We start from the raw sequence: 27,871 nt of genomic DNA on the forward strand, positions 1-27,871 counted from the left end.
TCCAAAAGTGTGTGCAGAGGAGGCAGGAAGTGTCGGTAGTCCAATATACATTGAGGAGCAGTAGTGGGGCAGCTCTTTTCCCGATGTCAAAACTTGATGTGTGCGTACAGAAATAGCTGCAACATTATGCCTACTTTTCTCTGGATATTTTTGTTGATTTATGAATAACACATGCATGTTTATGCAAAGCTGTTAGAGATCATATGCTGCAATTTATGCTACTTTTCTATTAGGCAGTGAACAACTTATTCTCCATGCAAACTATATTGTATGTATAGGCCTATTGTATCACTTAATGCCATTCATTTGTGTTTTAACATAGGTACTATTAGAACAGAATAACATGGAAAAACTATGAACAAATGTTCAAAATCAATAGCAATAAGCACATTTATACTGATGAGCCATCTTGTCTGGTTGTTGCTCAATTGTTTGACCTATAGCCTAGCTACCTATTGAAATGTGTTTTTGTTTTTTTTTTGTCCTCAATAAAATACAATCTAACTAAATGATCTGACCTGCTAATCTTACACAGGTGCACATTTTACGCACCATGTGCACACTTACGCTTGCATATAATGAGTGCACTGCTTGACCACTGACTTTTCTTTAACGATTTAGTTAGTTACCCGTTCTGCGTGAATCTTTTCAGATGCGGATGACCAATCGCTAGTATCCGCCTGAAAGGTGGAATCGAACCACTCTGCCGCTAGGCAGCTACAGGTTTGAAGCCTGCACCCCGGACCACCGAGGATCATCCTGGCAGAGAAAGAGGGAAGGTTGTCCCGTCTAAGTAACTAGTATTTACACATGTGTAGCTTAATCATGGTTGGCATAACTTGGTTTGGGTGGAAAGGCATGCATGTAGGCTATCTAATCGCATAACTTTGTAATTATATCAATTCGAATTTAGCATTCTGAATTATAGAATGATAATTTGTTAAATTTGAGTTTTATTTCATCATATCGATCGCCGCAAAGCATCATTGAAATTAAATATGGTAATATTTTAAAATGCTATTGGTGCTCCAAAAGTGTGGGCGGAGAAAGCAGGAAGTGTCGGTAGCCTAATCTTTATTTAAAGGGACAGTAGGGGAAACGTTTCTTCGTTTGGACATGTTTGCTGTTGAAAGATATTTTTGATGATTTATAATTGTATGCATGTTTTTGAAAATCTCAGAGATCATATCATTCATGTTATAAGCCTGCCTTTCCATTACAGGCAGTGAGCAACTGTTTTTCTGTCAGAAATTGTATGTAAAATAAATTTGTATTCTATGTGTCATCACTTCTTACATGTAATGTCCTTCATTTGTGTTTTAACATAGACATTGGAACAGAATAACATGAAAAACAAATATGAACAAATGTTCAAAATCAGTAGCCTATAGTGGGGAAAAGATTTGTACTGAAGAACCACTTGTGTGGTTGATGCTCAGATATTTGATCTTTAGGCTATCTACATGTTGAAATGTTTTTTTGTCATCAATCACAAAAAAATCTCAGTAAAGAGGCTAATCTGTACTAAAAGAATAATATAATGACTGAATACACACTTGGATACACACATTTACACTTGCAAGTAATGACTGCACTGCTTGACCAAAAATAATGGTCACTGCTATTGTACAAGTCTAAAACATGTCTGTACATTGCTGTGTCACAGGAAACAATGTAACAATGTGCCTTAAACCTAATCCTTTGAAATACACCATCTGACCTACCCAGACCTCACGCTGGTGGTCTGCCCTGATAATGGGATATGCCTCCATGTCTGGCTTATTTCCTCAAACAGGGTCTGATTCTGTAACAATGCCCATACGGTAGCTTGTCTCTGGCAGCATGGAGAAGTGGGAGATGCTGGCCTTATTCACCCTGGAATTATCTAATATGTAGGTGAGTCCATAGCAGAACAATGACCACATCCACCTCACCTCCCCCAGACGTCTTTCACTTCACCCAGCAGAGCGGCCTTGTTCTAAGCCCTACCTCAGTCACATGATCACAAAACGGGTGTTCATGGTAATCCATGCAAACAGTCAAGCCGAATTAGCCATGCCTGTTGTTTACTTTTTGAAAGTAATGTGTTGTGGGGGTGCTGTTTGCTGGTAGTGATTCTTGCTGTTGCATCTGAGCTTCATACATCATTCAACTGTGGGACTTCGCATGGCTCACCTTCCTCAAGCTTTTGCCATGGTGAATCCTTTGGTTAACTATATGACGGAGAATAATAGAAAATAACCATCTGGGTCTGCTTCCCTTGTGCTGCTAATCTGCCCAGGATACGCCATGGCGAGCAGACTGAATTGTGGTGGAAGGCCAACTCAGGCTCCACCATCAATATTTCAGCATTTAATTAAGACTCCAGAGGTCCAGACAAAGCCGGCCGGGTGGCTCAGTTGTGGTGCGAGAGTTAGGCTGTGGGGGACTGGGATGGGATGTCATCGGCACACCGAGGTGGACAAGAGATATTTCACCCGGATTGCCCTTATTTTTCATGTTTTCCAGAGGAGTCATGCTGTTACACTACAACTACTGCACATCATTTGTACAGCATTGAAAAGCATGTCTTAGTTATATGTGCTCACAACTAGAAGGCAACTTCAAAGCCATCACCATTCTTTTCTTGACATTCTAAACCAATGTGATTTTGCTACAATGTCATTGTAGTTGCTCAAATTGCGAAGACTCCACACAATCTGTGTCTGGTTTATCTTAGTAATATGTATTTTGAATGATAGCATATATTTAGAATGATAGTGCAGTAGCAACATGTCCTTCATATATCAACAATACAGAAGAAAAAGAAAAGGCAGGTTAAAACAAATGATCCTGCCTTTCACCTTATTCACCTTGGTATTCAACTATAATTGTCACTGATAATGTGTGCCGTATCGACTAGTGCGGCTGTAATTCCATCACCCTCTGTGAGGACCATAACTTTCATCAAGGCATGTCACTGTTTCAGAGGTCAGACTTAACAGAATGTCCTTACGTAATGGAGACAACTGCTAGGTGATTCAATATTCATGTTGTTTGAAAACATGTTTGAAAACATTGAAGTGTTGCTTTACTCTAAATGGCCTCAATTTGGCAATTTTGCCATTTAGCAGCTGTATTTGCATGTTTAAACAACCACAGAAGCAGGAGCTAAGCTGAGTACATTTTGAAAATAAGAATGAATATTGAGAATGGATGTTGACATAGTTGCAAGACACCACACATATTGCACCAGATATAGGCTATTATATAAAACCACAAGGAAACTCCAGTCGTCATTCATAATAGCTGTGTGGCCATTAGTGTGTTGGATGATGCCAACATACTGAGCCTCTTATCCCCAAACCACAGGGTGCCAATCTGCTGCCTAGACCTGACTCACGATAGGGTGTGGTTCATCGCCAAAGGAGACTGGCATGGGAGTTCAAGGGACATACGCCACTGAGCCCAAGTTAAAATACCACCAAATACCACAAGAGCACTAATACTCAATTACCATTAGCGCTGCAATCCCAAACTATGCTGGAATCCTGGTGCCCCCCACTGCTCCTAAAGAAGATCTTTAGGATGAGTTGGCATCCAGAATGGCCTCCTTAAAGATCGGCCAGATTGCCCGATTAAGACCAGTGTATATGTTGATAAGTGGATATAGTCATACTGGGCCAATTTAAAGAAATCCCTCAGAGAAAAAGACACAGGAGGATAATGGCATTGTATAGGTTATATAATTAATATTTAAACTGATTAGTGAAAAATCAATTAATACTGTCTAAACTATGATCTGAGAATCGTGGGGGTAGATCAGTCTTGAGATGTCAACACCATTGTTAACAGTAACTAAATGTCATGGTAAGCACTTTTTCATAGTACCAATGGGATACAAGCAACAACGACTTATATGTTTACAGTTAATTATAACCCATGTTCAAACCACCTGAGTATGCAAAGCCATCCATTCCCAGTAATTTTCATAAATATACCGCAACTCAGTGGAAACTCATAGGGAAATGTGTTCTGTTTATTTAGCAAAATAATTACATGGGATGAACATAGCCAGAGCATATATAATGAGAAAAGGGTGCCTGACCATGTTGATATTTCCTACTGAAAATGAGGTACGCTTACTAGTCTCATACACAAAATACTGTTGACTATCATTGAGGCAACTCAGGTGATGCTGAAAAGTTTCCAGTGAGGTTTACAGGGCAGGTGTGTGTGTATGTGTGACAATCAGTGAGTGTGTGTGTGAGAGTAAGTGACCTGTTAGCCCTGAGGCGTTGACTAGAACAGCTCTCTGTTACAGCAGTTCAGACGGTCACTTGTGGGAGAGACGGTCAACTCTCTCCATGAAGTCATCCCCATCACTGACACTGTGTGAACCTAATATCACACAAAAGATAAGGGCAGTTCTCTAAGAGTACTATCCCAGATACACAAGCACTTCTGACCACCCGTTCTCAACTCTCCTGCATTCAACTACCAGATCTCTTAAAAGCACTATGAGCCTCACTAGGGGAGATCCCCCACTGAAAAGTAGTGGACAATAGAAGAAAGTCACGTCCTCCACAAGCAGAATGGCTACCTTACTTTTGTGACCTGGCACTAGCTTCACCGACTGAGACAGAGGAAGGGGGAGGTGTTGCCGTCTCTAAGGAGATTTAAGCTTTAAGGAACCGCCATGACTGAGTAAAGCCCTTCGACGAGCCACTTACCTCTCCACTATTCTGAATAACTCCACTCCTCCGCGGGGATCTGTAGAGGGTCCCGTTATTTCCACACAGGTGAGAGGACTGTCCACTGATGGTGCGCGAGTGTGTGTGCCCCCTGTGTGTGTGTGTGTGTGTGTGTGTGTATGCGGGTGTGTGTTTGAAGTGTGCGGGAGGCCACACGGGCACTTGCTGCCGGTGCTCTGTGAGGTATTAGGAGTGACACGGCAGCCCTGTCTCATTCACTGCCACTGATCCCCCTCAGGAGAGGGAGGGGTCAGGGCAGGCACGCGGAGAGAGGGAGAGAGAGGGAGGGAGAGGGAGAGAACTCTGTGGGGTGCATACAGTGTGCGAGGTCAATCCATCATTCTCAAATGAGAATCTACATTTTTTCTAACTCTGTGACACACACACTCAGAGCTAATTTACCCCTCCTTCCTGATAGTGTTGTGTGGAAAAGGTCACGGCTTCCCCTTCTGTCAGAGTTGTAATTTCACTGGCAATTCTTACGCATCATCGACTCTTATGGTGCAGTCCAGGCCGTGATGGTAGAATGCACAGACAGCTGTGCAGCAGGGTCTACATCATAACACCCCAGCTTTGCACAAACCTGTACGGAACAGATAGAGCCCAACTAGAACACTACAGCAGAAATGTGTCCGATCCGATGAATGTTATCACTCCTAGCAGAGCTGAGGTCAGACAACAAGTGTCTCTTTTTAATGATGCAATATTGTATTAAAGACTGTAAAGAAACAATTCTGTGATTGTCATAATAATCTGTAAATGTAATAAAAACAAGATGCAATATTTTGTGAAAACAGGGCACAGAAATTTGCATCCCACATTTGTATCGGAGTTTATTAGTACTAACCAGCTTGCTGGACTTGATTGACACGGATACACGTAAAAGAGTAAAAAATGAATACTGAGATTATAATGTACACAATTGGGACATACAAAACACAATATAAAGTAAACCAAACTAAAAAATTATAAAATCCCCATAAAAGAGGAAATCAAAATGTCATTTAAACATATAAACGACCAAATGGCAAAGAAATTATGTCCAGCCCCTGACACTTTGAGTGAAATCATAATCATGAACAGATATTCATATTTATCTTTGCCCATAATATAAACTACAAACTATGTATGCAATACAGGAGTTTCAACTGACTTAACAATAACTCACTCCTTTGTAAACAAAAGCAGTTGTTTATATGTGTAAACAGGCTTTTTCAGATATGCTTAGGCCAAGCCTGTAAGTCATTTCATATAAGTAGTCATCTTGCATGCATTTCTTCATTCGACAAATGGTTGGAAAAACAATGATAAAACCACGAGAATAAAAAAAAATGTAAATATGCCACTTTCATAGAATCAATAGATCTATCTGTACTGTAATGTTACAACCTACTCATCACATGACACCAACGCACTAACACTAACTGCTCTCAGTGAGCGCCTTCGGCCATGGCACACGCTTCGCTCTTCAGCCTCTGCATGAGAGGAAAATAACTAAGGGAGAGGGGCCACAGATGGACAGAAAAGACTCATTTTGCACATTCATTCACCAGGGTGGCAAACATCATATCCAAACTGTATGCAAAACTCCCCCCCCCCACCCCCACCCCCACCACCACTGTCCCCTCGGCGGGGCAAATCTGCAACAGCGTCACATTGTGTCCATTGGTCAGGGGGAGCCTCAAGCCACTGGGCCCTAGAAAAGAGGCCCTGAGAACTGCACATTAATCCAGCGCAGCCCTGGATGCCGGAGGGGATCAGGTACTTCTGTGGTAAGGTACAAAGATAAGCTGTGGTAAGCACTTGGCAAACAACTGAGGCAGTTGTAGCAGGGAGACGTTTTTAACCCTGCGTGACACTCTTTGGTCCCATACATCGCTTCAACAAGTAGCTACACAACTCGGAGACGTAAACAAAATGAAAACATAGCCTCAGTAGAAGGAAATGTTTGGCAAACGTGACATTGTATAAAGTTATTCTCCTCAAAGGGACGCTCAAATGTCCAGTCTTCCTGGTTGGCAATGACACTTTATTTTGGCATGCTTCCTGTGCCGCTAAGGACAACACTGACAAATTGTTTTTGACTGTAAAAGTTGGTGGCGCAGCAGGGACTAAAGCTCATTCATCTTCAATGGAAAGAGATCTTGTTGGGAAGGCATAGTGATTCTCAAGTCCATAGGCTGCCACCATTTCTAAAAGAGAGAGTAGCGTAGAAAGGTATAGGATGTAGATAATGATGATGATGGACAGTGATATGTGTGTGTGTGTCTGTGTGTGAATGTATGCAGCAGGCCTCAGATGTTGGTAAGAACGTCGCTGGTCAGAACTCGAACAGTAAGTGTGCCAGGGAGGTCATTGCTCTGCTGATTGCCACGGTCGCGCAGATGAACAGTGTGCTGCAGCTGTTGGTCATTGGGGTCGGCCTTGAGAGACACCTGACCCAGGAAGGAATCTTTGATGATGTTGTGGTTCCAAATCTGTCAGCAGAAGTGAACAGAGGAAGAAGGGGAGAGAAGCACATACTTATTACTGACATGGCTGAAGGGAATGACAAAAGCCCAGGTACACACAGATAAAGAGAGAAAGAAACCCACCTCTATGAGGACTCCCTCTTTGGCCTTCTTCCTGTAGAAGAGCCCCTTGACATCAAACTGGGGGTTGCACGTGTCTTTGAAGACTGATGAGCGCACCTTCTCTCCCTCACAGCGGATGATCACGTAGGGGTCTGAGGCTGAGATCAGAAGCACACTCTATAAGGACTAACTAGTACTTCACTCCACTGCATCACTGTGTAAACGTTACTTTTGTTTTGAAATGCATGCATATTTCACATAATAACTTTTCTCTGCAAGAGTATTCATTTTGTAAACCAAACATCATTATCAAATGTCCAGCAGAGGGTGCTGTAGTCTACCTCCATCTGAGTCCTGGGCCAGAAGGCCGTCCGCAGCCACCACATGGACCTGAGTGACCAGCTGAGGGTAGCCACATAGGCCTGACCAGCACGTCTGGGGAGGCTCATCTAGCGTCAGCTCTCTGAGATCACACACACACACACACACACACACACACACGCACACACACACACACACACACACACACAGGTTGGAGGTCGACCATCTGACCACGTGGTGCAGGGACAACAACCTCCTGCTGAACGTCAGCAAGACCAAAGAGATTGTTGTTGACTTCCGGAGAGGTCACACCCAACACCTGCCACTGACCATCGACGGTGCTGTGGTGGAGAGAGCGAGCAGCACCAAATTCCTGGGGGTGCACATCAGTGAAGACCTCTCCTGGACCACCAACACAGCATCACTGGCGAAGAGAGCTCAGCGCCGCCTGTACTTCCTGCGGAAACTCAGGCGAGCAAGTGCTCCACCAGCCATCATGACCACATTCTACCGAGGCACCATTGAGAGCATCCTCTCCAGCTGTATCGCTGTGTGGGGCGGAAGCTGCACTGAATACAACAGGAAAGCCCTGCAGCGCATAGTGAACACAGCTGGAAGGATTATTGGTGCTTCACTCCCCTCCCTGAAGGACATTTACACCACCCACCTCACCCGCAAGGCGACCAAAATTGTGAGTGATGCAAGTCACCCCGCTCACAATCTGTTTGATCTACTGCCCTCTGGGAAGAGGTACAGAAGCCTGCGCTCCCGCACTACCAGACTCACCAACAGCTTCATACACCAAGCTGTTAGGATGCTGAACTCTCTCCCTCCTCTCCCCCCTCCACCCTCAGCTACATAACATCCTGGACATTGGACCCACAAATGGCCGCCTGCACCACTCCACTTGCACACTTGTACACTTTGCAACTTGTTGTTGTTGTCCTGGAAACACAACACTTCTGCTGCTCTTACATAACTTGCACCACTATGCCACTTTATTTCTTACTTAGGTCAAACAGAACTACCTCAGCCTCTTATTGGCCTGACTTTGCACTAGTATTTTATTTTATTGACTGTCTATGCACAATTTCAACCAAATTTTGCTGCTCTTATTTTTTCATTATATGTGCCCTCTTATTTACTTATTTACTTACTTTTTTGTTTACTTGAATGTTATGTTTGTCTGTGGACTTAAAATTGTTAAAATATGTCTTGTCTCCACCGTGGGATAGTGAGAAACGTAATTTCGATCTCTTTGTATGTCTGGAACATGTGAAGAAATTGACAATAAAGCTGACTTTGACTTTGACTTTGACTTTGACACACACACACACACACACTGTCATTGAGTGAGTATGACACACTGGATGATCCAAATCCAGGAGAATCAGACTGTTAGGATAATCTCCAATCTAGACTGTAGTTAAAAATCACTAGCCAAATCTCTTTACTTAGCCAAATACAAATGAGGAATCAACGAAATTACCAACACGATGACATAGAGAACAATGGACTTAACTCCGTATATACAGTAAAAAACAGTGTTAAACATAGCACATAAACTGTTTGGTGGATTGTACCATTCAGAGGTTCACACAATGCAAGACACAATGTACACAATGTTTACACAGTGCATATGGGATGTGAAAGAAGCGGATCATCTACATGGAGGGTTGTCAGAGACACCTGCGGAGAGCTCAGAGGTGCAGAGTGCAGACCCACCTGCAGTCTGCAGGCACATCGGTGAAAAGACGTAGCAGGAAGTCACCCTCCATGCCGGGATCAAAAGTGGTGGGGATGATGACGTAGCGGCCCTCCTTCAGGTCCTGGCGGAGGAACACGCAGCGCGAGTTGATGTAGATGGAGCTGCCCACCTTCTGCTGGGTGATGTGCATGCGATACTTCCTGTTCAGCTCCACCTAGTGGACAAAAGAGGGATCAGCCAGCTGCAGACAAAACCCTCGCTTGGCATCAGCCATAACAACAAGGAGAGTGTGCTAATATCACACCCCCTCACAAGTCCAGCTCATTTGGGAACTCTGAGGTAGACATGAGTGGTCACTGAGCTGCGTACCCGGTGGAGATCAAAGCCGATGGCCAGGTTCTCCCCTTTGCCCTCGCTGGGCCGAGCCCTGCGGTCTCTCTGCTGCAGGCAGATCAGCACCTCATCCTCACTCTTCGTCACGTCGAACACATACTAAAGGAAGAGAACGCATACACAGAATTAAGGAAAGTTCATTGGTTTATATCAATAGATAGATAAAAAGATAGATGAACAGAGAGAGACAGAGAGAGAGAGAGAGAGAGAGAGAGAGAGAGAGAGAGAACCCAGTGGTACCTGAGGGTTCTGTAAGTAGGTGGGTTTTTGGTTGATGCAGCCCCCTGAGCGGTTCCGTCGCGGGTCGTCATGGGTTCTCCAGGAGCCGTGTACCACCGCCTCCTCCCAGGTCTTGTGGATGCTTAGGTAGGAGGTGTTGATGAGCCGACACAGGATCAGATCGGTGAAGTACTTACAGAAGTCCTCAAAGTTCATCCTAGGGTCAGGGGTCAGGGGTCATGGAGAAGGGCGGGGAGGCAGTTAGGAAGGAGAGGAACCCAATGTTAACTTCTCAGGATGATTGAAAACACCACAGGGGCAAAGACACGGATCACAGGGAGGATCTGACACATGGCACTTCAGCAGGGATGGTAGAGAACATTCCACAAATTCATCACGACTCAGGGAAAAGAGAAACATACAGAAATAATAAAAATAGATTTCTATGGTTAACAAATAAGAACAACATTTGACACACGGCCTCACCAGAATTCTCCGTCGTCCTCTACGGTCACCCCCAGCTTCTCCCGCTCGCTTTTGCTCACCTTCTGCCACTCCTCAGAGCTAGCGCAAGCACACACGCGCGCACACACGCACACACACACACGCACACACGCACACGCACACACACACACGCACGCACACACGCGCACACACGCACACACGCACACGCGCACACGCACACACACGCGCACACACACACACACACACACACACACACACACACACACACACACACACACACACACACACACACACACACACACACACACACACACACACACACACACACACACACACACACACACACACACACCAGAGGCTGAGTATTAGGCATCTGAAAGCTTTTTGTGAATAATTTATGTGGCAAGTTATGAGGGGCCCGGCTGGTCTGGAATCAGATTTCCCCCTCCTTAATCATTTAAGGCTGCATGACACAGAGCAGAGGCCCCAGATGAGAGGCGTGCGCTGGCGTGATTTCTCAGACGTGATTAGGGCTACCTGCTCTGCAGCCTGTGAGCTGATATTCAGCAAATTCAACTGGGCAGTCTACCAGCATCGATACGCCCGACATTAAAAGGCATCGTATCTTTTGTTGGCAAGGAAGAAATGCTTACAAAACAAGAAGTGTGCCATTCGGGAAAGCACGGCAGCGGGGCATTTCCCAACGCCGCTCTTTATTTGATGATTCTTATTTCTCTGCCTCAGGGTTTTACTTGTACTCATTTACATATTTTAAAACACCAACAAACACAAAACATAACACCTGACATATGCAATGGAATCAAGAATATATGAGTATTTTCTATCACTGTCCTTTCCAAATTACAGACCTGTGGTAAATCTCAGAGCATGTTTTATGATTTGACAACAACAGAGCACCTAGTACACATTTAAGCCTGTGTAGTGTTTATCTAAATGAAACAATCAGACAAAGACTGTGTAGGCTGGGAGCCTGAAGGCTTTGAAATTAATTTCACACCTCACGGTCTTCCTTGCTCAAGGTTATCAGAGAAAGTTCAGCTAACCCATGTAAATTATTAAAAGCCTCAGGATATTACAAATGCAACTAAACAAATAATCACCCAACAAAATCAGTCTAATTCCAAACTATTTAAAATATATTTGTCTGTATGTGTGCACTTGACTGCCCTGGAGACTGAAGGTTTGATTTGTTTCTAATGCAATAATTACAGCCAGCAGGTGGCGGTAGACCAGCGTGCAAAGCAGAGCTTTTCACACTGTGCCAAGCGTGATGAGATTGGAGGGGAAAGGGTTCAGAGAGCGTGATGGCTATAGATCCTGACAGCCTGTGAGCTCCTTCTAGTGCTTACTCCTTGGCTTTGATTCCGCACACTCAAGCCACTGCTCTGGCCTTCATGTCAATATATTTTTCTGCTGGTAATCTAATTAAATGGCAACACTTGAGGAGCTCAAATTACAGGCACCTAAAATTAGAACCCCGCCACCTCCCCACCCCATCCCCCATATTATGTTCATACTGTTGAAAGGAAATTTCACAAGGTACAATTACTGAGTTATTCCAGCAAAAGTATCAAGAACCAACCCTCCAGCATATTTCACTTTGTTCAGGTCAATGTCCCAAATTTGAGAGGTTTCTAGGTTTTGCTCAGCACAGTTATCCAGCCAAGGCAGACACCTGCTCTTGTGGAACTCCCTCCTGTGCCCTAGGGGGCAGTAGTGTGCTCACCTGTCACTCCAGGGCCCGTTCCACTCCCTCTCTCCCCAAGGGTTCCTCATGCGGATCATGGAGAGCTTCTCAGACTTGAAGTAAGCCAGTAGGCCGTGGCCCAGCCTCACCTTGCGCACGTCTGTCACGCCGTACGCATGACCCTTCACCAGGCCGCAGGCCAGGCGCGCCTCCATGTCGGCAGAGGTGGTTGCCTAGGAGACAAGGAGAGCTGAGACGGCTATTCTTAGAACCTCTTCCGTCTTACCCCTGCTACGACGTGAACCACATGATTGTCTTTGCGATTGTTTCTGGGTGTGGAGGAAGGGGAGGGGGGGGGGGGTGATGGACCAATGTTGGAATTCTCCAGCCTCTGTTTAATTGAGCGGAGGCAATTGGATTTGCTAATGAGCAGGCTGCCAGGCGGAGCTCAGATGGAGTTACGCTATGAAGCTCCATTAGCTGAGCTGACCTCGTCAATCTTGCCAAAACACACCTGTCAGCTCCAGTGGCCTGCACGCCGGGCCTCAGGAAATTACAGGCTACTCACTCACACGCGCACGCACACACACACACACACACACACACACACACACACACACACACACACACGCACACACACGCGCACACACACACACGCGCACGCACACGCACACATACACACACACCAATACTTAATACTGTGGTAGAAATACCATTGTCAAGCAGTCAGTATGTCAGCAAAAAAAACAAGAAAAATATAAAGGTGAGACCCAAAACACTCAATGTTTATGCATGTTTATACAGAGATAATATGTTAAGTCTGAATATTCCGATTGTGTGGCGCATAACAAGCACACTCACAGGCGTAACAGGCGTAACAGACATACTCACAAGCACACACAGAATTGCAAGCATGGGAGAGTTCATGCCATGAGGTCCTCCCCACTGAAGTGTGGCTTCAGGCCCTAGTCCCTCTGTCCCGTGTGTCCCTCTTACCCGTATGGAGCAGCTGATGAGTCCGCCACGGTTGTGGACCTTCAGCACGCGCTCAAACAGCTCGTTGCGGGCGGCCTCGTCTGTGGCAAACTGGCCCTCGTCCAGGTCCATGGGTTCCGAGACTCCCCCCGTGAAGTCCACCAGCGCGTCGGCTGTGTTCCCTCCATCCAGCGCCTCATAGCAGCCATACAACCTGATGGGAGTGGACAAATACGGACGCATCTCCTGGGATTCTGACTATTCAACTTGAATATTTTGGCAGTATGAAACCAGACTGACCACATTTATTCATCCATATACATGCTAAACACAACTAAGTAAGGCTCAATTCATTGTTGTTCAACACCTTGCAAATTGGCAAACTAGGCCGCTGACTTACTTGGCATAGGCCTTCTCCACCAGTGCACTCCAGAACTCATTGCTGTCATTGGAGTGGCAGTAGACCAGGTTTCCATCTACGGTCGGCAGCCGGTCATCAATAACCACGTCCACCCACTCGCCAAAGCGCCAGAACCGGAAGTGGAAAATTCCAGCATAGGATTGCGGCTTTTCCGTGTCCCATTCCTGCTCCTTCCAATCGGGAATGACCTGAAGACACAAGCATGACATGATGTGTCATAGCTGGTTAGAGCACATAGATTTGATAGTGATATGGTATTATTAGTTGTTTATAACCTTCTGTTGTAAGCAGTTGGGCTTGCCTGTGTCCTCAGTCAACCCTGAAGAGTTACACAATACACAAGCCGCAGTGGATGAGACAAAGGCAATTAATGCCAGTGAAGTGGACTATTGAAATGCTTCACTGGCACTCAATACACAGCAAATAATATGTCAATTCTTAAACCATAATGGTTCAAAATGACATCCTGTGTTATGCATTCAGAACTTCTGATCTACATTAGTTTCAGAGGAGAGAAGTGACAGATAGCAACCTGACACCAGTGGGAACAGAGAACTCATTCCCATCACAATTCCCTCAGTACACAAGCAAACCAGGTAGAACCTCTAATTGGCTCCCAGCGCCCTACGGGAATCCCCTACTTTGAGCTTTATTTTACGTCATTAGCATCCGTTGCCTAGCACTCCAACACATGAACACACACATCACCAAGCGTAAATCCCTCCTCTTACTGTTTCTAACAGAAATTCTTTGCTCTGCACACATCAGCGCCCCTCCCCCCCCCCCCCCCAACACACACACACACACACACACACACACACACACACACACAAACACAGACACACACATACATCCTGCTGCATGGTGTGACACAATCAATAACGTCCCAAACAAAATGAGCCTTTCTGCCCTCAGGGACTGATGGGAGGGAGACAGCGACGGGTAGGTGGGGGGTGTAGAAAAACAGACAGAGAATGAACGCCAGGGATCCACTCAGATCAGCCATCGCGTCAGAGAGCATCAACCTGCCCTGCCTGCTGCTGCTACTGAGAGAGCGAGTGCGTCCACAAGAAGAGAGAAGACAGAAGAAGAGAGAAGAGAGGAGAAGAGAGAAAAGAGAGTGAGCTATGGCTTCAGAGTTGGAGCTGGCCTTCGTGGAGGACCTGCAGCTGACCGAGGTGATGCGCCTGCGGGTGCAATCGCTGCAGCAGAAGGGCCTGAAGAGGCAGGATGGCGAGCGGCTACTGCTGCCCTACGAGGCCGTCTACCGCCTGGACTTCTCCACGCAGGACCTCACCTTCTGCCGCTGGGAGGTAAGCATGAAGGGCCACGGGCGCCTCTCCGTCACGGGAATATCGCAGCTGTGGACGCCCGACCTGACCAACCTGATGACGCGGCAGCTGCTGGAGCCCAACGGCCAGTTCTGGCGCTCTGCCGGCGACCCCGACGACGCGCCACTCAAGTGCCTGGAGGCCGACATCCAGGAGTTCGGCGAGCGGCTCGCGGAGCTGGCCAAGGTGCGCAAGGTGATGTACTTTCTGTTCGCTTTCAAGGAGGGCGCTGAGAAAGCCAACATCAGCTGCTCAGTGGTGTTCAAGCCCAACGCAGCTTGATGCTGACCCTGACCCCAACATGGGCTGCTGCAGCCCCACTCAGCAGGCACAGTTAGTACTCTTGCTACGGCTAGGTCTTATATATATATATATAGTACTGTCCACTTCTGCTTCTATACTACTACCCTTTCAGTACAGATGTCCAGACAAATCTTTTAAGCACTGCCTGTTAGACATGTCAGTGTCCTGACTAAATATTATTCTGTTACTTATTAAATTATTACAGCAAATGTTTAATGTTTACTTTAGTGTTTGGGGTAGCAGGAGCAAAATACTTTAATTTGTGCATTATGATACTTGAATCTCCTGTAGTTTGACTGCACACTTCTAATGTTTCTCAGAGCTAACCAGTAGGTGAATGCTAACTAAAATAGGATTCATAGGACTTTATTTGATTTGATTAATCCAAGAACTTTTCTAATGTCAATAATTTATGTGATTTGTGTACAATGCCAAAGCAATTGCCATGAATACAATGTATGGATATTTGCACCGAAGGAATAATGTATCCCTATAACGGAAACCATGACAGAATATGTGATGTTTAACACTGCTAATTAAATTACTATTATTCTGGCTCATTCTCCTGCTCTCTCTACTTATGTTATATAGGCTGCATACGATTGCGTGCGTGTGTGTTTTGCATGTGTATATACATCATATATGCTGGGGCAGCTACGTCCCTCTCCGTGCCACTGGTCAGTGTATGAGGTCAGCAGCTTTGCCGTCACAGCAGACAGTGGCTCAGAGATCAATCGATACTGGTTGTAATTATCGGCTGAATGCTTAGGCTGACATACTAAGGACATACTGTACCACTCTGTAAACAGAGGGCATCTCAACAGGACCACTAAAACTAAAATAATAAATAATTCATGATTAATGAATACCAAAGAGCTCAACTGTAGCTCCTTTGGCGGACATGACCTGGTTTATGACGCTATAAAAGCCTTTTGCTTCTAATTTACAATTTGGAAGGTTACATCAGCAGAGGCAAAGTCAAAGATTCAGCCTGAGCCATTGGGTATTGGACAGAATTCTCCATCTGGTCAGCCAGCAGCCTCCTATTCATAATCGGCAGGTTCTGAGTCAAGTTATGGGGTCCTGGTATTATTCCCCCACTCTTGTTGAACTAGATTAGAATATATTGACACAAATGACGATGAATGAGGCACGCTCTATAACTCAGTGGTGTAACCTTCACCTCCTGCCTTCACCTCTTGATTTGGCATCAATAATGTTGTGGACAGCAAAACCCCACCCACGCCTAACACGACTATTCCTGATCAGTGCAGACTCCAAACAAGCGAGAGAATGTAAGTACGCCTACTGAGATGCTGAAAGAATACTAAAAAGGCTACATATTGCCTCACTGAACTATCTGGCTAAAAGACCCAATTCTAAACCGCCTCACATCAAACAAAGACAATTTGGTGCACCAGTGAAATGTTAATAAGGTGTGTCGCTCTAAGCTGAGGCTCTGCAGGTAGCAGTGTGCCTCCTCTCAGCCACGCTTGAGAGAACACCGTGGTGCTGCCTGTGCCTCGCGGCACGCCGTGTGCCCACAGCGAAGCCTCTTCTGGGGGGCAACAGCAGCAACAGGAGGGACGCGGAGGATGTGCGCCTCCTGCTTTACGGACGAGAGCTAGAGACACGCCGCTAATGAGACCTCGGGAGGGAAGGAGGACTCTGGAAGAGCAGGAATGCACACAGGAGCCTTGGGAGGTAGAGGCGGAAGAGAGAAGGGGAGGGGTGGGGTGGGGGGTGAGAAAGGCTATGGATTTAATACTGGGGAACACACCCACACCCACACACACACCCACACCCACACACCCACACACACACCCACACACACACCCACACACACAAACAGGTCAATAGGATGTGGGAGGACATACTCAGCCCTGAATCCCAACTCCAGTGACAAAACATTTTCCACTCCAACCAACACATCTCCACAACAAAGCAATCCCAGTGGTGCCAGAGGTGGATAGGGAGAGGATCTAAAAAAGACCGAACCCTGAGTTTGAGGTGACAATTCTGAGCACCCTAGTAACCTCGATGTCAGCTAGCCTTGGGCATTAATAATGAGCCAAAATGCAACCCAATAACTCCCTCCTCACATCATCTTGCATCAGCTATTTCCATTGTGTGGAATAAAAGCCTGAATATTTTCCTCTGTCTAGGCCACAAGCCCAATACAATTCTCCACAAGTCACAACAACTGAGACAAAACAAGATGAGTTCTAAGAAATAAGGGGCTATCGGTCTTCAGTCTGAATACAAATGGACTCAGGAATTCAGGCTGATTATTTTCTAAAGCTGCTGCAGGACATCTGGCAAGCATTGTATTCGCCACCATTTCTCATCAGGGGACTGCACCTCACATCAGCACTGCAGCAACAAATAAGTGGTAGGCCTATTACAAAACCTGCTCGGCTTTTCTCCGAGGAGTTCACCTGCACTACAGCTAGGCTGTATGAAGAAAGCCACGATGCAGTAGAATGGGTCGTGATTGTGAGCCTCAAGAATTGTATCGGTCAAACATTCTTCAACATAGAACCATTTTCTTGTGAACAGACTGTCACTTAAACACAATGCACTACCACATAGATCGATTTAGTGTCACTGCCTACAATTCTGTTCAACCAACAAATCTAGTTGATCCTCTATGAGAACACCTTTCCAGTAGGTCTTGTTTGCACCTGTGAACAATGAACTGACCTGCATACTGAACATAGCTGAGGTATTTGAAGAAACACAAACAGTGCACAACATTTGGCTTCACAAACACAGGCAGTAAATGTGAACAGGACTATAGAGCTCCAGGTCTGCACTGCGGACTTGGATTCCCTATCCCCTGTGTGTCATTAGGACACTGGAGAACATGAACACACACACACACACACACACACACACACACACACACACACACACACACACACACACACACACACACACACACACACACACACACACACACACACACACACACACACACACACACACACACACACACACACACACACACACACACACACACACACACACACACACACACACACACACACACACACACACACACACAGCAGCTGCTTCCTCTGTAGGCGACCGATGGCAGGAAATGGACTCCTGACACACTCATGCTCCCTGGGCTCACCCGCCCACACCACGCACGAGCCAAGCTACAACTGGCACAGGAGACGGGCTCAGCCAAACACACATGACGGCGGGATTGTTCTGCTTTTGAAACAGAGGATGTGCATGAACATGGTAAGACTTCCTCAAACGTTTTTATAAAGTCGACTGCACTTCAGTTGGGCCTTAACGTCCATCAAGGTCCATTAATAAAGAGAGAAACAGTCCCCAGTCAATCTCAGCGAGTTTAGGGAAATGGCATTACAAATCAATACCCACTGCTGTGGATATCAGATGTCTTCATCACAGAGTGCATCCATATTTTATGCTACTTTTACAAAGATTGTGTATTTTGCAAGACCTTACAATAAGCACCATGGCAAGCAGGAAGAACAAAGTGTACTTATCACAAGGGCCAGAGATCAGTACCACTACCCAAATGATCTTATGACACTGTGGCTATGGACCCTAGAGACTGGGGGTGGTACACATGGAAAAAACGACTCATCATCTACCATGAACTACGATTTCCCCAAAACATTTTTGGAGCTCTCACCAGAGAAACTGTGATTCACAGGGAATAGTGGAAAGGAAATAGTGCTTTAGTCTTTCTCCTCTCTTCTATTCATTCTTCTACTCAAATTAGTCCCACATTGTCTAGAGCTGGTTGGTCACTTCTTGTTTCAGTGTGATTAAAGGTTGCCTTGTTCTAATGTCAACATCCCTCCTTACAGATTTTACTAACTTGTATTGGCATTTGGCTGCTCCAGGAATGTTCCATTACCAAATCAACACAGTGGGAACCTGCAAAGTCATCTGCAAACAACACACCCAGCACATCCTTGACCAATCCCTAAACCAGGATAAGGCTGCCTATTTATCAAAACATGCAGTGTGTTGACCAATTAGTTGTCCAATGGCATTTCTCTATCTCTCTCTCTCTCTCTCTCTCTCTCTCTCTCTCTCTCTCTCTCTCTCTCTCTCTCTCTCTCTCTCTCTCTCTCTCTCTCTCTCTCTCTCTCTCTCTCTCTCTCTCTCTCTCTCTCTCTCTCTCTCTCTCTCTCTCTCCTCTCTCTCTCTCTCTCTCTCTCTCTCTCTCTCTCTCTCTCTCACACTCACACTCACACACACACACACACACCCCTTACAAACTCATGCACAAATTACCACTTCCCCTTACTGGGAGCAGGCGGTGCTGCTATAACAACACATCCCAAAAACAGATGCGTCATCACACTGAACTACCATCACAAAGCCAATGACACTGACAGATAAGGACACACACACACACACACACACACACACACACACACACACACACAGAAAAAGCACTTACTTTCTGCCACAGCGACTCTCTGGACGCAAGGCTGGAGCACGCTGCCACAAACCAGCAGTTCCCCAGCTGGCCCTGGTGCAAGTCGTGAGCGCTGATCCCGTCCACAAACAGGTGCGGGTCATCACACAGCTCCTGAGAGAGACAAAGGCGGGGGGCAGGAGTCACCACAGGGGGGAGAGAGAGAGAGGGAGAGAGAGAGAGAGAGAGAGAGAGAGAGAGAGAGAGAAAGAAAGAGAGAGAGAGAAAAAGAAAGAAAGAGAGAGAGAGAGAGAGAGAGAGAGAGAAAGAAAAAGAGAGAAAGAGAGAGAGAAAGAAAGAAAGAAAGAAAGAAAGAAAGAAAGAAAGAAAGAAAGAAAGAAAGAGAGAGAGAGAGAGAGAGAGAGAGTCAAGATTCAATATCACAATACAGTACAGTAGATAGTAGTGACAGGGAGATGAAATGACATGTATCATGATCATAGTATCACCATCAAGAACCATGTGCAATGTAGCAGAGCAACTTCCATGGTTCCTCCCCCTGGAATGTTCCCACAGTAATGTGCCAGGGCATGTTTTGGCTGGTGCCCTCGTGGCTCACACCACAAGCACAGATAATAAACAGGTTGCCACCCAAACACACATGTTGGGGTAGGGACACGCCCAAACCGTTTGGAGCTTTGCAGGCCGACGCTCTAAGCACAGCTTAACCCTGAGCCTGAGAACAAGAGGTGGAGGCCGGCCAGGATATCTGATTGTCATCATTGCTCTGACCGTACGCAGGAAATCAAAGAGAGAAGTGAATGATCTGACTCTACACACACGCTGATCTTTTAAAGCAGCCTTTGCAGTAGGCATACTAGGGTATGAGGCAGGCTGTAAGCACGCAGACAGCGAGGCAATAAAACATCCGACAGAAACCACACATTGAGGTTTTTCAGATCATCACTAGTCTGGCTGATACAGTACCCCAAACCACGGCCAATCCCCATGCCTGCTGTTAACCACACTCAGAAACAAAGCAACATTACACAACACAAAGCACTCCTAAAGTACAGTACAACCAACAGGATACATCAGCACCGAAGTCCAGCTCTGATTGTGCGGTCTGTTAGCCACTTTAGATAACAGCGAGTCCTCAAGTTAAATCTAAATGTGAATATCAGATGATATTTCCTAATTGTCTGTGATGCATTGCTTTTTATCATTTGTCTCTTTCCTGCACCCTAATTGCCTGCCTGGAAGCGTGACAAGAGAGAGAGAGAGAGAGAGAGAGAGAGAGAGAGAGAGAGAGAGAGAGAGAGAGAGAGAGTGGGTGCGGAGTAGGAGCCTCTTCTCCTCTCACACAGCTGACGTTCTCCACCAACACCCCTCACTTCTGCTCTCTCACACACACACTGCCCGTCATTGTTGCAGAGGGTTGGACCAGTGGAACAGCACACACATGATTCTCATTTCATGGTGCTCCGGGCAAGACCTTTCACTGCTAAACAATTCTTCCTCTCTCTTTTTTCCCTCTCTTTCTCTCTGTCTTACACTTTTTCTCTCTTTCGGCTTCATTAACTGAGCATGGAGGCACAGTAGCAGCTGTTAAATAGCAGATAAGGGAGTGACTACATGCACAGTGAGCAGGGACTACATGCACACTACGGAGTAACTACATGTACACAGTAAACAGTCCACACTCTTTGCCTTTCCTATGAAGCTCTGATAGAGCTGCTATGGTGTTGTTGGTGTGGTGTAGGGCTGGGATAAACGATTATTTTTTAAACGATTAATCTAGCGATTATTTTTTCGATGCATCGATTAATCTAACGATTCATTTTTTCAGTCCGATTCGATTATCTCCCCATTAATTGACTAATAATAACTTATACATGTTGATTTACATATCTGAATGAACAAAAACATGAATTCCTTAACATTGGAATATATGTTTATTGCTCTTAAGATTCCAAAATAAGTCATGCATTCTTAGTCAGAGGTAGCATTCAGTTCAGTAGTGTATAGGTCTAATTGAGTGCCTGTCACTTTTAAGACGACGTTCGTGAGGGAATCCTTGTAATTAACATTAACACAGTTAAAACTCTGCTGATGTGTGGATGCAATTCATAACGTAGTTAGTCAAATAACTGTTCATACTTCTCCTTGGGACAAGCACTTTTGAGTCTTGGAAAACACTTTTCCATTTACATCGGGATTTTGCAAACATTCAGTGTCAGAGTCAATAAAATGAGCCCTGCATGAATAACGAAATTGACAAACACCTGTAAGCATGCTAAACTCAACATCCAAACAGTATTCTAACGTTAGCTTTGAGATACTGCTTGATTGCATAACTTTGCTAAGGTCTCATCACAACATAGTACATTGAGGAGACCAAACTAAGTAGAGTTAACTTTAATGCAGCAGTTTTGAACACATTTGCACAGCATGGTCACGATGCTAAGCGGATTTAATAGCAATTTAGCTCGCCGTGTTCTATGCAATGCTTCTATGTGGCAAGCAACAACAATCCAACAATCGTTAATATTTTGTTAAATGCACATGCAGAGGAGGGGCAGCGGGCTCGTTACAAGAGAGAGTGGCTGGGGCAAGGAAAGGCTGTGTTCGTGAAAAGCACAGCTAAATGATTTCGTGGCCCCCAGCCACAGATTAGTCAACTTATGGAAACACTGAAGGTGTAAAATTAAAACTATTTAGCGGCACACATTATGCTTAACGAATCGACGCGCATATTTTTCGTCGACGTATTTTTTGCGTCGACATCATCGATTACGTCGACGCGTTGTCCCAGCCCTAGTGTGGTGTAGAACACTATATTAGGTGTGGTTTATGACACTATGTTAGGTGTGGTTTATGACACTATATTTGCCATGACGTGTGTAGAAAGCAGTTATCCCATCCAAAATAGATCATTAATCTGCAGCCAAACAACTGAACATATAATATGGTGGTATGAACCCCCATATATATGGGTTTAATGGCTCATCACAACCAGTCACCATTGCCAGATCATCTCAAAGTGTTTCAATGTAGATTCATGGATACCAATACGGCTTCATTTCCCATCTATTGTGCTGCTAAATCAGGGCTAGGAAGTAAAGAGGGGGTATTAAATTCAACTACCATATAAACAGGAAGTATTGGGAGAGAAATGCATCCTGTCTGTGATATACTATACACATAGTGGGTTTCAAATCCACCTCCTTTATGTGATATGGTGATTTGGACTTCTTGAGACTCTTGTACAGCCATGTGATTGGGGGAAGGGTTTTTGGAGGGAACACCTGTTCATGATTCCATGACAAAAGACTTCTGGCCAAAGTACTGACCCACCTTAAATATGTAAACAGACTTTTTTGTTTTCCAATGTCATGCGTACACGAAAAGACTCAACACACTCCAAGGCTCCTGTTCATGATGTAATCCTGCTGCCATGTCATTGTGTGCATTTGATATTCCACAAGAAACAGTGGGGTTTTTCTGAATAATGACAGCGACTTTAGATAAAGAATACCCAGAATGCCGCAGTGTAGGTGTCCATATATCATACTTCCAAAATGCCCTGAGGTTGCGCTGACTGTTTAACCTGTGCTATCTTTATTGCATTTCTCCCAGTGTGTCTTGACTGCTGGTAGAATCCCCTGTTCTCCTTTTTTTGGAAGACCATATCTAATAGATAATGTTCAGATATGAGAGAGAATATATTTTCTATTCAATGCCACTGGAAATATTCAGGAACGGTTATGTTGCTGCTCAACCACTTAACAGCCAGTTTCTCACAGCGTACACGATCTCACCGAAACATCAAAATGGCACCAAACCCATACAATTTGTTGGGGATTAGCCATTAAAGTTCCAAAATGTTTTAGGGATGGGTTTTCACTTCAATTACCACACATTACTCAGCACTGCAGCGTACACGGAATCTGTCGATTTATCCTGACGTAGCAGGGCACCTTGAAGACTTAATCATCTTATAAAACGGGAAAATCAAACAAAATCGTTGCACGGCTGGAGATCCCTTTCACACCAGATGAGTAATCTACCTCCTCCCCTCCATGATTCCTTCAGTGAGGGACAGGTCCCTTTATGTTGTATGAATTGCGACTTCAATTTCAATATTACTGATGCAATCAAGTGACACACCAAAGCCTTATTTATGCCCTAATCACTGCAACAGAGACTGGACATCTCTCTCTCACACACACTCATACACACACTATGTGGGTTTTAAATGCAATTGGGGCAGCCATCTCTGTTCATAGTGATGATGATTAGCTCATTGTGATGCAAGGGTGGAGAAACACGAGGGTAGGAACTAGGAAGGCCTTTTTATACAAAAAAGCACTAGCTGTTCACATTGCTTTTACATACAGCAGGGTTAGGTTAATATATCGATCAACTATACATAACATTGTTTTTTACTTGTTTTGACCAACACCATCTCTACCATATGCCACCATCTGTATGCTGTGATATGACATCATCTCTATGGTCTGAATAATGGAACTAAGAAAGGCTTCACAATTTGAAGCATCACACTGCAACTGATGGAAATTCTCCATACTGTTCACTGTAATTCTTTAAGGACTAGAAAAATTCATGATATGGAAGGTCTCACGCAAGTTCTACCAGGAAGAATCTAATGCTATGTCAGCCATTCATTCATTCATTACCGTACTCTCGACCAGTCATCTGTATTCACCTGTTTTATAATGACTCATCTAACCTGCCTTCTCCACAGCCTTAGGGGCCATCATTTCGAAGTCACCCATTTCCTCCCCACAACCACCACCAGTTTGGTCCCTGTTCATCATCCAAGGGGTAGGCTCCGCTCCTGCCAGCTAATGTCAGGCAGGATCTGCTAGGTCAAGCCACTCCAAGACCTGGGCCAATAAGACTTTATTATCTTAACTGTTAATCTTACAAACCTTGTAAAATTCTATGCAAATGAAATATTCAAATCGTATTCCTACTCTCTTTATGTGATAACTGAAGTTCAATGTCTAAAATACAGATCCTGTATAAGCAACGAGAACTCGCATGTCGGTTCTATGCATCTCACGCCCCCTGATAGCTCCTCTAAAATGCCATAATCCATCAATGATAAGTTCATGAATTCAACAGTTAGTCATAGAAGCTTGCTGGATGTCTTTCAAAGGCTGAGCCTTTTAGTTTATCAGAGGAAACGAGACAACAATAACTTGTACATTTGGCTCCAACATAAAAAACCCTGTCATGTCTATAACGGAAATTTCATTGCTTTAGAAAGCACAATGTTGGAACTCCTTAAATCCCATCTGCTGAAACTACACTTCCTACATGGACACAAGGCTCGGATTCTGTTTGGACACTACAGGTGATCAACAACCCAAACGAAACTTTTAAAGAATGTAAATATTTGAGCGTGATCAAGAAGACATGTTCCACTACGCACAGCATTCTGTTTGCTTTTCCCTTTACCTCTGACCTGAAACACTAACACACCACACTCAGAGCTATTTGAACAAGGTTGGGCTTCAGTAACTGCAAAGGTTCAAGTGCTCCTGTTTCCTGTTATAATCCTGCTTGTGTACTTCGTTGAATTTCGCTAATGAATAATAATTGAGCAATTTTTCATTATTAATGATAATTAAACTAAACTACTTGATTGTCTTTCATTCAGTATGACGCAATAAAAAAAGGCTTTGAAGATAAATACTGGTGAGTAATTGCTCGCTACTGTTAGTCATGACCTAAGTTGAAAGGGCAGGAACAACCAAACAGTCCCTGCCCTATCATAAACAAAGGGATTGTAAATAAACTTGAATCTCTGGTCTGAATGGACGAAAGAACTATAACGAGTTGCTTTTTTGAGGACCAAGTCCTGTGATAAAGCGATGGTTCGGAGTAATGCTCACCTTCGGCCTCTTCCAGTGGACTCTGCCGATGCGGTTCCCCTGGTAGAACAAAGAGGCGTCTGTCGGAGGGAAGAGCGGGTCCTCGAAGAGCTTCCCGCTCTGTTGGCACTGGCTCTTCAAGGCTGAGTACTGCTGGCCCTCGAAGCCCTTCACCGAGGAAAACATACTGCCACCTGCGAAGCAACCGACAGACAAACACACGTCAAGAGCCATGCAGGCTTCAGAGCTTCCCCTGCTAGTGATGAGCACAGGAGAAAACACAGGTCATTCTCCGGCCTGAGCTGGCTCTGAAAGAGAATTGAACTTCCCCAGAGAGAAGCATGTACAAGTGTTGTTCTGGTTAACTACAGCTTTTTTTATCCAGTGGGGACAGAGAGATTTTTCTCTTTCTAGTGTGGAAGGCTACACATTTTAGTTTTGGCACAACATGCATTGTCTTTACTACATGGTTCCAGCATTAGTGAAAGCCAGCAATACACTACTTCTGTTCATTATAAATGTATGGAGTCAAAAAATGGAAATGAAGCCGCACGCAAACTAGGCTACCACAGTTCTATCAGCATGGGGAAAGATATTTCCGCAATGATTCTAGGGTCTGCCAGAACAACCGGTTTCACTTACCAGAACAAAAACCTCAGCATTGCACTTGAGGTACTTTTCAACAGTCCTGAAGCTTTTAGCTATCCACTAGTGAGGAGCCTTACAGTCAGTCAGCTGACCACAAGACAATGGACATCAAATATTAAGTCGAGCAAATAAGACACAACACATGAGAGCAACCTATGCAGTATTCTCTAATTGGAAAAATATAGCGGTCATGAAATGTGCTTGTTTACTGATTGGAATCAGGGCATTCTCTGTAGCGTGTCTGTAATTAGACACATTCCTGGGGAGAGCAGGATAATGTGTTTTTCTCTCTGAGTAGCTTCCATTTTTGTACCGTTTCCTTGGTGCAGAGAAAACATTCATTGGCTCCGCTCTGGCATACACTGCAGTCAAGAGACTAGGGAGATAAAAGTGCAGTGAAACTTTCTGCGGTGTAAACACCAGCGTTGTTATGCATTTTCTATTGAACAATTAATTTAGGTCTGTAGGAACCAATGGGTAAACAATGCCCATCTGCTACCTTTCTGAGAAGAAAACAGCAAACTCTCATAGTCAGGGTCCATGGATATAGGGTGAATAAGGGATACGATCATGTGTATTGGTGATGTGGTTACTAACAGAGACAATACTTTTCCTCAATTGCAATATGAAACCAGTCTGCAGAATATATCTGACAGACTACATTTTGACATAGCCTACTTATAGAAGGTTTGAGTTTGAAGTTACAGTGAAATAACAAATAAATATGGACATGCAATTATTTACAAGTTCAAAATCAAACTGACTGTCCATAAGTTGTATTGGGAAGTTTTGGATCCCCTGCTTCTCAGTCCTACAGAGAGGTGCTCTCTCATTATGTCATCTCAGACACTCTTATATACTTACATGTACCCTTACCCTAATAAGAGCAATACCTGCCGAATCGAGGTTCTCTGGAGTTTTGCTGAGAGACACGAAGTTCCTGTTCAGATTGATTATGTGCCTGAATGCTAAAGGTATATCCTCGAAGGCTAATAACCAGAAGCCATGGCCATAAAATTATTTGCAAGGGGTGTTCTAGATGGACAAAAGCCAAACCGTTTTACATGTACATTACCAAGAGCACCGTCTGCCCGCCATTGACTAATGGCTTTCGTTCACTGTCTTCAAATCATGCAAATGCTAGAGACATGCATTAGCCTACTGTACAAGGGAAACTGTACCACAACACTGAAGCCTACTCCCGTGCCATCCATCAAAGAGGGTCCACTGCCACTACTGCAGCGACATGGATACAATTCCAACTGGACGGAAAGCAAATCTAACCATAAGATGTATGTTACGAATTCCTTGTCATGGTGCAAGCTTTCCAATTTAGCTGTCCTAAAACACTAGACATGTTTGTATTTAACAGTTGAGAGATGAGAGAAATTAAAGAATGCTTAATTTTAGGGAGTCGAAAATGTATTTGCCCGTCAGCATCGACGACAAAGCAGCATGCCAGGAACGTTTAATCGAACCATGAAGGTGTGGGCGACACCATCATCTACAGTGTAATTAAGAAGGGGGATGTTGGTGAATGCGCCGAGTAAAGGGAAAGTGTAGTTGTAGGTGAGCAGAAGATATTTTGCATATTATTACCTACAGTGCTAACAGTAAAATAAGCTACTCTGCCTGCCTGAGTTCGGCTTGTCGACTCACCCCGTTCCTTATTCCACTATTAGCCTATGTTTCCTCGTCCCTCGGGGAAATCCGACAACGGCTTTGCGTGGTCCCAAAGCTGCTGACTGTTCTGCAGTGC

At 44.8% G+C, this 27,871-nt stretch overlaps 2 protein-coding genes and 1 non-coding gene across 4 annotated transcripts; 1 reads left to right on the forward strand and 2 right to left on the reverse strand.

The window, feature by feature from the left end:
* Positions 1 to 677: 677 nt before the first annotated feature.
* Positions 678 to 764, reverse strand: trnastop-uca (transfer RNA opal suppressor (anticodon UCA)). Its single transcript has one exon. It is a non-coding gene; the product is annotated as a tRNA-Sec (tRNA).
* A 4,776-nt stretch (positions 765 to 5,540) lies between these two features.
* Positions 5,541 to 27,871, reverse strand: capn5a (calpain 5a). Of its 2 annotated transcripts, none has more exons than XM_076282032.1 (13): positions 27,772 to 27,871; positions 25,486 to 25,658; positions 19,604 to 19,735; positions 13,496 to 13,704; positions 13,117 to 13,309; positions 12,160 to 12,353; positions 10,434 to 10,511; positions 9,969 to 10,164; positions 9,705 to 9,827; positions 9,353 to 9,549; positions 7,648 to 7,769; positions 7,328 to 7,464; positions 5,541 to 7,210 (listed from the first exon to the last, which is right to left on the reverse strand). In XM_076282032.1, the coding sequence occupies exons 2-13, from the start codon at positions 25,648 to 25,650 to the stop codon at positions 7,028 to 7,030; spliced, it is 1,929 nt and encodes a 642-aa protein (XP_076138147.1). In that variant the 5' UTR covers positions 25,651 to 25,658; positions 27,772 to 27,871; the 3' UTR covers positions 5,541 to 7,027. The 2 variants fall into 2 exon arrangements, with proteins under 2 accessions (XP_076138147.1, XP_076138148.1); XM_076282033.1 differs by lacking the exon at positions 27,772 to 27,871 and adding an exon at positions 26,107 to 26,829.
* ompa (olfactory marker protein a) lies at positions 14,644 to 15,129 on the forward strand. Its single transcript, XM_076283064.1, has one exon. It carries the CDS (start codon positions 14,644 to 14,646, stop codon positions 15,127 to 15,129), a length of 486 nt encoding a protein of 161 aa, XP_076139179.1.

The sequence above is a fragment of the Alosa pseudoharengus genome, unplaced genomic scaffold, assembly GCF_046254945.1.
Source record: "Alosa pseudoharengus isolate Yale_2024_CS ecotype anadromous, Long Island Sound unplaced genomic scaffold, YU_APseudo_1.1 YU_APseudo_1.1_scf_13, whole genome shotgun sequence".
NCBI classification, from domain to species: Eukaryota; Metazoa; Chordata; class Actinopteri; order Clupeiformes; family Clupeidae; genus Alosa; species Alosa pseudoharengus.